Below are 13,518 nucleotides of genomic sequence, written 5' to 3'. Positions count from 1 at the left end.
AAAATACAGAGTTTATTTGTGCAGACAATCTACAAATCAGCCAGGATGCAGAAAAAAAGACTCAACAGTGAAGATCTCTAAAACATCAAGAGTGCAAAACAGACAAAAAAACTCTCACACACACACACACAAAAACACAATTAGCTTTTGGAATGGCACGCATTAATTTGAGTATGCGTGTGTTTTTGTGTGTATAAGTGTGTGTATGTGTGAGTTTTTTTGTCTTTCCTATGGCGGTCATTTTTGACCCGAAGGTCCTGAGTGTGACTATTTTTTTTAACGACCACTTAGACTTTTAAAATCCTGTCCCCAATTGTTTTGGGTGTTCATATACCAAGTACCAATAAAGTCACCAAGTTTCGGACCATTCAGATGAAGCTACGATTTAAAAAATATATATATATATAAAACGCTTCGGGTCATTTTTGACCCGAAGAACCCCAGAGGGTTAAAGAGATGTATTGATGCAAAAATTGGGAAAATGCTAAAGTTTTATGAGAGAACACATGAGCATTGAAATGTAATAAATATGGTGGCAGGAACAATTATATTTCAATGATAATATGTTCTTTTGTAAAACCCACAAAGTCATAAAAAGTTGTGTTTGCACAACTTTTGCTCCCCCGACTTTACATTTGTTAAATAAAATAAATCAACTTTTAAAGTAAATTGCTCCCAACATTTTTATGTTCCCCCAAGTAACCTTGCATTCAATCTCAAAACTTTTGCATTTCCCAGAAAAACTTGCCTGGAAAATCTTGTTTGCTTGCAATTTTTTTGCATTTTCCCCCCAAAATGTCTGCGTCAGCCAGAGAAACTTTGCAATTTCTCACAAAACTTTCACTTTACCCATAAAAACTTGCTTGCAAAACTTTTGCACTAACTCTAAAAACTTGAGTTGTGTTCGCAGTAACTTTGCTTTTGTTCACAAAACTTTTGCACTTCCTGAAAAAAACCTTGTGTTATCTTACCAAACTTTTCCATTCTCTCGCAAAACATTTGTTTCCCAGAGAAACTTTTCGTTCCTTCACAAAACTTCTGCATTCCCTGAAGAAACTTTGTGTTCATTTTACATTTCGCAGAAAAACTTGCTTGCAAAAATGTTGCATTCCCTCAAGAAAGTTTTTAAGTTTACTCGCAAAACTCTTGTGTTCGCAAGAAACTTTGTGTTCGCTTGCAAAACTTTTGCATTCTCTCCCAAAACTTCTGCGTTCCCTGAAGAAACTTTGTTTTCAAAAGTTTAACATTTCCTAGAGATATTTTGTTTGCTCACAAAACTTTACATTCACAAACGTTTACACTCCCTCAAGAAAATGTTTGTTCGCAAAAATGTACGTTAGCTTGCAAAACTTTTGCATGTTTTCCACAATTGTTTGCTCACCCGAGAATCTTTGCATTCGTTCGCAAAACTTAAACATTTCCCAGAGAAACTTTTGCATTTTCTCCTAAAACATTTGTGTTACCCCAATAATATCTGCGTCGATTTAAAAAACATTTGAGGTTTTTTGCACTTCCTCAAGAAACTTTGTTCGCTCGCAACTTTGCATTCCCTCGCAAAACTTTTGCTTTCCCCCAAGAACTTTTGCGTACATTTGCAAAACTTTACATTCGCTTGCAAAACATTTGCATTTTGTCCTAAAACCTTTGCGTTTTCCCAAGAAATGTTGCATTAGTTTGCAAAACTTTACGTTAGCTTCAATTTGTGTTCATTTTACATTTCGCAGAAAAACTTGCTTGCAAAAATGTTGCATTCCCTCAAGAAAGTTAAGTTCACTCGCAAAACTCTTGTGTTCGCTTGCAAAACTTTAGCATTTTCTCATTTACATTTTACATTTAGTCATTTAGCAGACGCTTTTATCCAAAGCGACTTACAATAGAGGGCAATAGAAGCAGCTAGAGCAGTCCAAGGGCAACAATATCAACAATATGCAAGTGCTGTAACAAGTCTCAGTTAATCTAGCACAGAACAGAATTTTTTTTTTCCTCCCAAAACTTCTGCGTTCCCTCAAGAAACTTTGGGTTCACTCATAATACTTTTACGTTAGCTTGCACAACTTTTGCATCTTCTCCTAAAAAGTTTGCGTTCTACCGAGAAATTTTACGTTAGTTCGCAAAACTTTGTTACCTTGCAAATCTTTTGCACTCCTTCAAGAAACTTTGTTCACTCACAACTTTGCATTCTCTCACAAAACTTTTGCTTTCCCCCAAGAAACGTTGTGTTTACTAGCAAAACTTTACGTTTGCGTTTTCCCAATAAATTTAGCATTCGTTTGCAATGCATTGTTAGCTTGCAAAACTTTTACTTTTCCCAGAGAAACTTTGCATTCCCTTTCAAAACTTTACGATGGCTTGAAAAACTCGCTCAAGAAACTTTGTGATGGAAGTGATCAGAGGTGGGAGGAAAAACTATATATTAACGCTTTTGCATGTGAATGCAAAGTTTCTCAGGGGAACTCAAGAGAGAACACAAATGTTTTACACATCGTGCAATGTGTCACTGTCAGAGAGGACAGACGTGTTATTTGGTGCTGGAAACCTGCTGCATCACGGCTGCTAGTTACATGAAACACTGAGTTCCTCTTGTGAGAGCTGGACAGACAGGAAGTGATGAGGTGTGAAAAAGGGGTGGGGTAGGTGAGACAGGGCCTCTGTGTTTACTCTGGTTTAGCGTCAAATATTCTGTTTTACCAACAATCCAAATTCCCTCGTTGGCCTCTTGGCCTGGCGCTAAATGTGTGCTGCCTCCTGGAACTAATGGACTTAAGGAGAAGCGCAGCAGGCGGAGGAAAAACTGCTTATGCATCAGTCAGAAGAACAGAAGGAGAGGTTGATGGGAAGGTTCAATAGGTCACGGATGGGAATGTGTGTATGTGTGTCTTGAGTCAGTGTGTGAGAATAAGAGACATTGTGTTACAAAGAAAGAGTCGTGTGTATAATTGGTAACACTTTACAAAAGGTCCCATTTGTGTTTTGGGATACTTTTGCACCTAAAAAACACATTTCCTTAAATCACTTAATTTCATAGATTGGTACCTGACATAACAATAGCAAACTGAAAATCTTCCCATTTGTAAATAACAATAAATTGCTTTTTACTGGAAAAGAACACAGTAATACCATGGGGAATGTTTGCTTGCAGAACTTTTGCATTCCCTTAAGAAATTTTGAAGCAGTTCACTCAAGAAAGTTTTCAAGAAGTTCACTCGCAAAACTTGTGTTCGCAAGAAACTTTGTGTTCGCTTGCAAAACTTGTTAGCTCGCAACTTTACTTTTTCTTGCAAAACTTTTACTTTTCCCAGGGAACCTTTGGGTTAATTTGCAAAACTTTACGTTAGCTTGCAGAACATTTGCACTCCCTCGCAAAACGTTTGCTTTCCCCCAAGAAACTTTGTGTTCATTTGCAAAACTTTTACATTTCGTCACAAAATTTGCGTACCCCAAGAAATTTTGCATTCATTCTCAAAACTTTAACTTTTTCCAGAGAAAGTTTGCGTTAATTCTAAAAACTCTTACGTTAGCTTGCAAAACTTGTCTCCCAAAATATGCGCGTTCTTCTGAGAAATTTTGCATTCGTTCACAAACCTTACATTTCCCTGAGAAACTTTGCATTAATTTGCAAAACTTTTGCATTCCCCCAAGAAATGTTGCGTTATTTAGCCCAAAAAAATGTAGCTATCAAAATGAGCAATTTTGCGTTCCCCCGAGAAATTGTGCATTCGTGCGCAAAACTTTCTTAGCTTGCAAAACTTTTGCACTCCCTCAAGAAACTTTGTTCGTTTGCAACTTTGCATTCTCTCGCAAAACTTTTGCGTTTCCTAGAGAAATTGCTTTAAGGATACTGGAACAACACAGTAAAACCATGGGGAATGTTTGCTTGCAAAACCTTTTCATTTTTTCCAAAACTTCTGCATTCGCTCACAAAACTTGTTAGCTCGAAAATTTGTTTTCTCTTGCAAAACTGTTGCGTTTCCCCAAGAACTTTTGCGTTAGTTCGCAAAACTTTTGCATTTCCCAGAGAAACTTTGCGTTCATTCGCAAAACTTTACGTTCATTTGCAAAACTTTTACATTTCGTCCCAGAATATGCGTTCCCCAAGAAATTTTGCATTCATTATCAAAACTTTAGCTTTTTCCAGAGAAACTTTGCGTTAATTCCAAAAACGTTTACGTTAGCTTGCTAAACTTGTATTTTCTCCCAAAATATGTGCATTCTCCCAAGAAATTTTGCATTCGTTCGCAAACCTTACATTTCCCTGAGAAACTTTGCATTCATTTGCAAAACTTTTGCATTCCCCCAAGAAATGTTGTGTTATTTAGCCCAAAAAAATGTAGCTATCAAAATGAGCAATTTTGTGTTCCCCCGAGAAATTGTGCATTCGTTCGCAAACCTTACATTTCCCTGAGAAACTTTGCATTCATTTGCAAAACTTTTGCATTCCCCCAAGAAATGTTGCGTTATTTAGCCCAAAAAAATGTAGCTATCAAAATGATCAATTTTGCGTTCCCCCGAGAAATTGTGCATTCGTGCGCAAAACTTTCTTAGCTTGCAAAACTTTTGCACTCCCTCAAGAAACTTTGTTTGTTTGTATTCTTTCGCAAAACATTTGCGTTTCCTAGAGAAATTGCTTTAACGATACTGGAAAAAAAAACAGTAATTCCATGGGGAATATCCCAAAAAAATAGCAAGCCACCATGTGCAAAATCCCCAGTAATATCATGTTCTGATGTAGTACTGTCTGTCTTTGTGTCTGGGGACGGTGGCAGCGTTTTATGGGTCTCTAATGAACCGTACAGCAGCTATTGTTCATATGCCGAGCGCTCTGGAGACAGTGAGGGTTTCCGGCTCTTTCCGTACAGGAGCTGTCTTGGCCTCGGCTGCTGCTTTCCTTTGACCTCACATGTGTAAGTGTGCGTTTGTGCGTGAGTGAACACCGATTACACGGTTTCACATGCCATGTCTGAGAATTCCACCTCAGCGGAGCTGGCGCGATTGTCGGGATCCTGCGCCCGAGGCTTCGCAAAAGTGCTGAGCTCATTGATATCGAGCGCAGTCGGGGGGGAACGCGTGTGTTTTATGTAGATTGAGTTTAATGGGAGGTTCACTCCTCACCGTTATAAACAGTTGATTCATTGTTCAACCACAGTGAAGTATGAAAGAATCATGGAAATTCAGTTTCAGCCAATCCATCTGTCTCTGTGTCCGTCTCAAGTCCCCTTTATTTATACAGCGCTTTTTACAGTACAGATTGTTTCAAAGCAGCTTTACAGTGATAACAGGAAAAGAATGCAACAAAGTTTGTTTTGGCTGTACAGCAGCTCTAGAAGATAATAGTGTCATAGCCCAGCTTAAATAAGTCCATTGTTGAATCATTTATATTGTAAAAAATCATCACTGTCTACAGACGGTAAGCAGGCAGATCAGTAATATAGATGAATATTTAGTGTCCCCAACTAAGCAAGCCACACTCAAAAAAATTACTCTTTGAATGAACATAAAAACAATCATGGAAAGTATTTCCACATGATTAACTTGCTTTATTTCAGCATTATGCAATAATGTTATTCCAATTTAATGTACTTACGTTGGGTCAACTTAATTTATTAAGGTTGATTTACTATGGTTAGCCACAGCTTAATTTAATTGCGTCAGCCCAACTAATTTGCAATGTTTTGGACCAACTCCTTTATTTAAGTTAGCCTAACAAAAGTGCTTAATGCTGAAAGAAAGCCATTTAATCACATGGAAATCCTTTCCATGATTTAATTACATTAATTCACAGAATAGCTTTTGAGTGCATTTACAAAACCTTTTACAAGATTTGATTAGCTAGCCAGAATATGGTTTTGTTACATCCAAGGCATGCCCAGAGTAGATTTTTATTATTAAAACAACTTTAATAGTTATTATTAGGTCCTCACCCCAAGCACACGCTCTACACTTCACCACAATGATAACCTCCAAAAACACTAACATATCAACCTTTTAAATACCAACATAACAAAACATTAAGAATTAAAAAGTCTCTCAATTTTCTCATCTTGTTAAAAATGCATCAAATTGCACTTTATTTAAACATTTACTGTCTGAATTCAGCCCCTTTGCAAAGCATGATGGGAAGTGAAAGTCTTATTTCTTTGTGTTACTTGATTGAAACATGTTATTTCAAAATGAAAACATCAAGTTATGTCAAAGAGTAACGGTTTTATGTCAGTTTAACATGAATCAATTACATTTGAACCAGAAATCTAATATAATGGTGTAAAATCAAGATGAATTGCTTAAATAAAGTGAACAGCATCATGAAATAATTTTTTTGAGTGCAGAGGCGACTGTGGCAATAATCTACAGCTCATGAATTGATTGGTACCTGACATACCAATAGCAAACTGAAAATCCTCCCATTTGTAAATAACTGTAAATTGCTTTATACTGGAAAAGAACACAGTAATACCATGGAGAATGTTTGCTTGCAGAACTTCGGCATTCCCTTAAGAAATTTTGAAGCAGTTCACTCAAGAAAGTTTTCAAGAAGTTCACTCGCAAAACTCTTGTGTACGCAAGAAACTTTGTGTTCGCTTGCGAAACTTTTCCATTCTCTCCCAAAACTTCTGCATTAACTCACAAAACTTGTTAGATCGCAACTTTACTTTCTCTTGCAAAACTTTTACGTTTTCCAGAAAACTTTTGCGTTAATTTGCAAAACTTTCAATTTGCAAAACTATTGCACTCCCTCAAGAAACTTTGTTCACTCGCAACTTTGCATTCCCTCACAAAACTTTTGAACTCCCCCAAGAAACTTTGAGTTAATTCTCAAAACTTTACATTCATTTGCAAAACTTTTACATTCCGACCTAAAATTTGCGCTCCCCGAGAAATTTTGCATTCGTTCTCAAAACTTTTACTTTTCCCAACGAAACTGCGTTAATTTCCAAAATTTTTACCTTAGCTTACAAAACTTGCATTTGAACTTTGTTCGTTTGCAGCTTTGCATTCCCTCGCAAAACGTTTACATTTCCCAGAGAAACTGCGTTCATTCCCAAAACTTTTACGTTAGCTTACAATAATAATAATAATAATAATAAATTTATTTTATAAAGCGCCTTTAAAAGTGGCTTTCTCAAAGCGCTTTACAAGCTTACATAAAACAGAGAAAACAACACACTTTAAGTACAACAAATAAAATGAATATTCAAATAAAAGCAATCCTAAAATAAAATGTTTTAAATAGAGATGTAAAACAAAACTTGCATTTTCTCCCAAAATATTAGTGTTCCCCCGAAAAATGTTGCATTCGTTCGCAAAACTTTCTTAGCTTGCAAAACTTTTGCACTCCCTCAAGAAACTTTGTTCGTTTGCAGCTTTGCATTCCCTCGCAAAACTTTTACGTTTCCCAGAGAAACTTTTTGCGTTAATTTGCAAAACTTTACGTTAGCTTGCAGAACATTTGTATTTTCTTTTAAACCTTTTTGCGTTCTACCAAGAAATTGTGCATTAGTTTGCAAAACTTTACGTTCGTTTGAAAAACTATTGCACTCCCTCAAGAAACTTTGTTCGCTCGCAACTTTGCATTCCCTCGCAAAACTTTTGAACTCCCCCAAGAAACTTTGAGTTAATTCTCAAAACTTTACATTCATTTGCAAAACTTTTACATTCCGACCCAAAATTTGCGCTCCCCGAGAAATTTTTGCATTTGTTCTCAAAACTTTTACTTTTCCCAGAGAAACTGCGTTAATTTCCAAAACTTTTACTTTAGCTTACAAAACTTGCATTTTCTCCCAAAATATTTCTGTTCCCCCGAAAAATTTAGCATTTGTTCGCAAAACTTTCTTAGCTTGCAAAACTTTTGCACTCCCTCAAGAAACTTTGTTCGTTTGCAGCTTTGCATTCCCTCGCAAAACTTTTACGTTTCCCAGAGAAACTTTTTGCGTTCATTTCCAAAACTTTACGTTAGCTTGCAGAACATTTGCATTTTCTCCTAAACCTTTTGTGTTCTATCAAGAAATTATGCATTAGTTTGCAAAACTTTACGTTCATTTGAAAAACTTTTGCACTCCCTCAAGAAACAAGAAATAATCTAGAGCTCATGAATGCATGAACGAGCTGTTCAGACTTTTGAAAACATATGTGACCCTGGAGCTCAATACCAGTCATAATCTCACGGGTATATCTGTGGCAATAGCCAACAAAACATTGTACGGGTCAAAATTATCAATTTTTCTTTTATGTTTAGGATATTAAGAGCATGTTCCATGAAGATATTTAGTAAATTCCCTACCGTAAATATATCATAAATGTATTATTAGTAGTAATATGCATTGATGAGGACTTCATCTGGACAACTTTACAGGAGATTTTCTCAATATTTAGATGTTTTTGCACCCTCAGATATAGGGATGCACCGGTTGACCGGCCAAAAACCGGAACCGGCCGGTTTTTGCTTCTAGCGCGCGATCAGCAACCGGTCGGTTTTCTTTGTATTTTTCTGCCGATTTATCCGGAAGTGCGCCCGCGTGCACATACGCCTATATTGCAATCATTCGCGAACATGTCACTTGTGTGTTACAAACGGAAACTGGAGAACTGAGGGAAGAGACGAGATACTGAAGGGAATGAAGAGACACTTTCCTGCGCGAGCTGAAGTTGCGCGAGCTCACCTCTCCGCACCTGCACAAGCGCAGATAGTGATAGATAGTTCAGCTCAGCTTCTCACGTGTTGGATCGGATGAGAACGAAACTTGCGAAAAAGCCGTAATACTTATTTTTGTAGCCTAAAAAAGAACATGCATCCACTTTAGAAATGAAATACTATCAGTTCTGTAGCCTATAGGATGATCATTTATATTTGGTAACACTTTTGAATAATGGTTATTAGTTAACATTAGTTAACTACATTAGTTAACATTAACTAATAATGAACTGCACTTATAAAGCGTTTATTCATCTTTGTTAATGTTAATTTCAACATTTACTAATGAGAGATAACTGCATTATTAAAATCTTGTTAACATTATTTAATGCACTGTGAACTAACATGAACAAACCATGAGCAGCTGGATTTATATTAACTAACGTTAACAAAGATGAACAAATACAGTAACAAATGTACTGCTCATGGCTAGTTCATGTTAGTTAATAATGTTAACTAATGCCATTATTCTAAAGTGTTACCTTTTATTTTATCTTAAAATTACATTGACTTAATTTGATTTAAAAAGCACCTGCATCTTAGTTTTTTTCGTTGCACTAAACATAATTTGATTTAACATTTTGGAACAATTATATACTTTGGTTTTATTTAATTTCACTGGTAAAGACTTTTTTTCTTTACACTGAATTAAAAACAAATGCTGATTTAAGGAACATCTTTGTCTGGATTGCAGAATATGCAGTTATTGCCTTTAATTTCACCTTTCAGCCTTTAATTTCCAATTAAATTTCCTGTTAATTTCAGATTGCGAACTTGTTTTCATTAGCCAAAAGCCAATTTAGCCTGTTAAATACCAAATAAACATCTTGTTCATGTATACTTTCATTACTTTATTGTGTAAAAAAAAAATCGGTATCGGAATCGGACAGTTTTCTTGAAAAAAATCGGTATCGGAATCGGGCATGTAAAATCATGATCGGTGCATCACTAACATTAAAGGCACAATATGTAAGATTTGAGGATTAAAATATCCAAAAACCACTAGATCGGTGTTATATATTTTGTTGACTAGTGTACATAATCCCAAACTTTTCCACGAATGTTTAAATCCAGAGAAATAAGTGACTTTAACCAGGACACTGAGAGTACGTCACCTATCAATGACTTCAAACCCTCCGGTTTTATTTTGTAGAAACCATGGAAACACCAAAGCCGCTTTAATATATGATGTGTTTTATTAGACAGTTAGTCTGATTGTGTAAATCTGCTGTTTGATATGATATGATCTCGCTGTATGTGTGTCTCATAGTAGCGTCATAACATCACTTTAACACACTCACATGTGTGTGATATGATCGTATCTCGGCCAAAAAAAAAATCACACATCAAGAAAACAAGGTATTCTGTCTGTTCTGTAGTTTCTCCCAGGTGTGTTCATAACGGGAAGGAGTTTGCGGAGGGCGAGGTTTACCGGATGGACGCGTGCTGGCTGTGTCAGTGTCGAGGTGGAGTGTCCTTCTGCTCCAAAGCCGAATGTGCCGAGCTGGACTGCGAGAACTTCTACGTTCCCGATGGAGAATGTTGCCCCGTCTGTATAGGTCAGTGTTCAGTTTTTTCACTGACGAAAACGAGACGATAACTAAATAAAAACTAGTGTTGGATGACAAAAACTATGACGAAAACCTACTGTCATTTTGGTCACCGAGTAAAAGCGAGAGGAGAATAGTGAGGTTAGTGAGGGTGGATTAGGGCAGAGATGGGGACAGAACTGATATCAGATGAACACATTTGATCTGAACTGATCTAACCGCTGGAAAACACACGATCTACAGGCTCACACACCCCCAATCCAGCTCCAGAGCGGCTCAATCAATGACACACACACACACACACACACACACACACACCCAATCCAGCTCCAGAGCGGCTCAATCAATAACACACACACACACACACACACACACACACACACACACCCAATCCAGCTCCAGAGCGGCTCAATCAATAACACACACACACACACACACACACACCCCCAATCCAGCTCCAGAGAGGCTCAATCAATAACACACACACACACACACACACACACCCCCAATCCAGCTCCAGAGCGGCTCAATCAATAACACACACACACACACACACACACACCCAATCCAGCTCCAGAGCGGCTCAATCAATAACACACACACACACACACACACACACACACACAATCCAGCTCCAGAGCGGCTCAATCAATAACACACACACACACACACACACACACACACCCAATCCAGCTCCAGAGCGGCTCAATCAATAACACACACACACACACACCCCCCCAATCCAGCTCCAGAGCGGCTCAATCAATAACACACACACACACACACCCCCAATCCAGCTCCAGAGCGGCTCAATCAATAACACACACACACACACACACACACACACACACACACACACACACACACACACACACACACACACACACACACACACACACACACACACACACACCCAATCCAGCTCCAGAGCGGCTCAATCAATAACACACACACACACACACACACACACACACACACACACACACACACACACACACACACCCCCAATCCAGCTCCAGAGCAGCTCAATCAATAACACACACTTATGCCAGACCAGTGTTTATGAACTAATGCTGATGAATAATGACAGTGTTTACTTTACCATGTTTCTATAGTAATATGTTTTAGACGGTTGTATCAATGCATATTTATCTCCCTCATCTGAATTCGAATGAGCTCCTGCAACTGCAACAGAGGAGCAGACATTTCAAAATAAGAGTCCTGGTGTATTTCCAGCTTGTTAAAGTCACGCATTATATATTCGTTTTTGCTTACACATTAAACTGTATTTAATTTAATTCCCATTTAATTCATAGTCATGAGGAGAGACCAGTATTTGACACATATTCAATAAAGTATCAGGGTTATAATAGTTCACTAAAACCATCACTATCACTATCACTAAAAAAAATCTTCATTACTTGAAATTAAATAAATGTTAACTGAAATTAAAAAAATCAATACACAAACTTATTTGAAGCTTTAGCTTAACATGATATACTAACTAAAACAGAAATACACCGTTATAAAAACTATATAGATGTTTTTAAAAAAGTGAATTGAGCTCTTTCGTGTATTTTTAATGTAAAAAACACAATGTCCAAATGTCAGTTCGAGTGACAGTCGATTATGTGATGCTTAAACGCTTAATGTATTACAATTGAACTAAACTCATTAGATTTGAGTAAATCTGTAGATTTAGTCGACTAAGGGCCCTTTCACACCGACCTTGTTTGATCCGGATTTTCTGACTCTTCAGTTTGATCCGAATCAAAATGGCCGGTGTGAAACCTCCCCCTGACCACGGTCCAGAACAAACAGACGACATTTGGTCAGATGAAAAGAGGCGATCTCGGTCCAGATCAAACTGAGCAAAGGTTCGGTTCGCTTCTAGTGTGAAAGCATTTTCTGTACGGTTCAGACTCTCAGAGCATTCACAGGAAGTTCCTCTTTATGTTTAAATATTATAATGTCATTTTTAAATTTCATCTCGGCTATATTGATTATGAAAAGTCAAAAGATGCTCAGAAATGAAGGTCAGAAATTATTTTGAAATAAATTTTGCATGATTTTGCTTAGAAAGCCTTTCTTTAATGTGAATTTTGTTTTGTATAAATTGTATCTTAATTTTTAATCAGATAATCGGATTTAATAAATAAGAAGCAAATATAGCAGACAATAATCGCAGGAGCGATCACATGCTTTACACATGAACTGGAGCGCGTCTCAAATAAACCCAAACTCAGCAGCGACTGTCTCACACACATGAGAAATATGTGTATATAAAGCTTGAAATGTCCACTTTTAAACGTAACAAAAAGAAAATAGTCCAGCAATGCTCAATAGTGGCAATGATATGAGTCTGTTCATTCACTCGTCAAAGACGCTGACATCAGACGCACGTCCGTTTACAAACCGATCAGTGTCCAGGGCCTCGTTTATAAACGTTGCGTGCGCACAAAAGAAGGCGTACGCCGCTCTCTACGCAATAATTGGTATTTATAAAAAGCAAACGTGACGGGAAAATGTGCGGTCCTTCACGCAAGCTCTGACCCAGGCGGACGCACAAAAACAGGTGAAATGAGAAATGGCGACACCGTTGGCAGATGAAGAAACACGTGAAAGTGTGTGAAACTGTAGCCCGTTGTGTAAAAGAAATGACAATACTGCCTCTCATAAATAACATGCAAAAAAGTATTACAATTAACAGCCGACACGAACACCCGATCGATCTGCAGTGTAAAACAAACGAAAATTACAACAGAAATGCAAAAAAAATGAAAAATAAAGAGAAATATGTTCTGCAACAATATTGGCATGTTATGCAATTCATCCTCATAAATAATATGGTAAACAGAACGCAATAATGTACAAAACTGATATTCTCGTCAATGTGTCCGTCTGGCGAAGCAGATATAGATGCAATTAGATAGACAGATAGATAATTAGGGAGATACATAGATAAATAGAAAGATAGATGTATTAAATGTCCACTGGGGAAAGTTGTTTTCATAGTAAAAATTTCTTCATCAGCTACGGAATCATGGTATTCATGCAAATGCCTTTAGTTTGTTTTATTTTTGATAAAATAACATATGACGTATGTCTCAACCATTCAGAAAGCTGCAAGAAATTACATTTGCACTGATCTATTTCCCATTTCCACGTAGATAATAGGGATATGGATTAATTAGCCTGGCGTGGCCATAATCAATTCTAGTCAGAATATGAGTCTGGTGCCGCTCCATTGAGCTTTGATTATGGGGCGTGTTTCAACCGAGC

General features: G+C 37.3%; 1 protein-coding gene across 2 annotated transcripts in view; it reads left to right on the top strand.

Annotated features, from left to right (window-relative positions):
- The window catches only part of LOC307136193 (cysteine-rich motor neuron 1 protein), a 106,788-nt gene that overhangs the window by 42,624 nt on the left and 50,646 nt on the right, over positions 1–13,518 (top strand). For both annotated transcript variants that reach the window (XM_079832984.1, XM_079832985.1), the window contains exon 5: positions 10,066–10,245. In XM_079832984.1, the coding sequence (XP_079689110.1) occupies positions 10,066–10,245 (180 nt within the window). The remainder of the gene's footprint in view (positions 1–10,065; positions 10,246–13,518) is intronic.

Source organism: Gobio gobio (genome assembly GCF_949357685.1).
Source record: "Gobio gobio genome assembly, chromosome: 13".
Lineage (NCBI taxonomy): Eukaryota > Metazoa > Chordata > Actinopteri > Cypriniformes > Gobionidae > Gobio > Gobio gobio.
The sequence above is the reverse complement of the archived record's forward strand: the minus strand, read 5'-3'. Positions and strand labels throughout refer to the sequence as shown.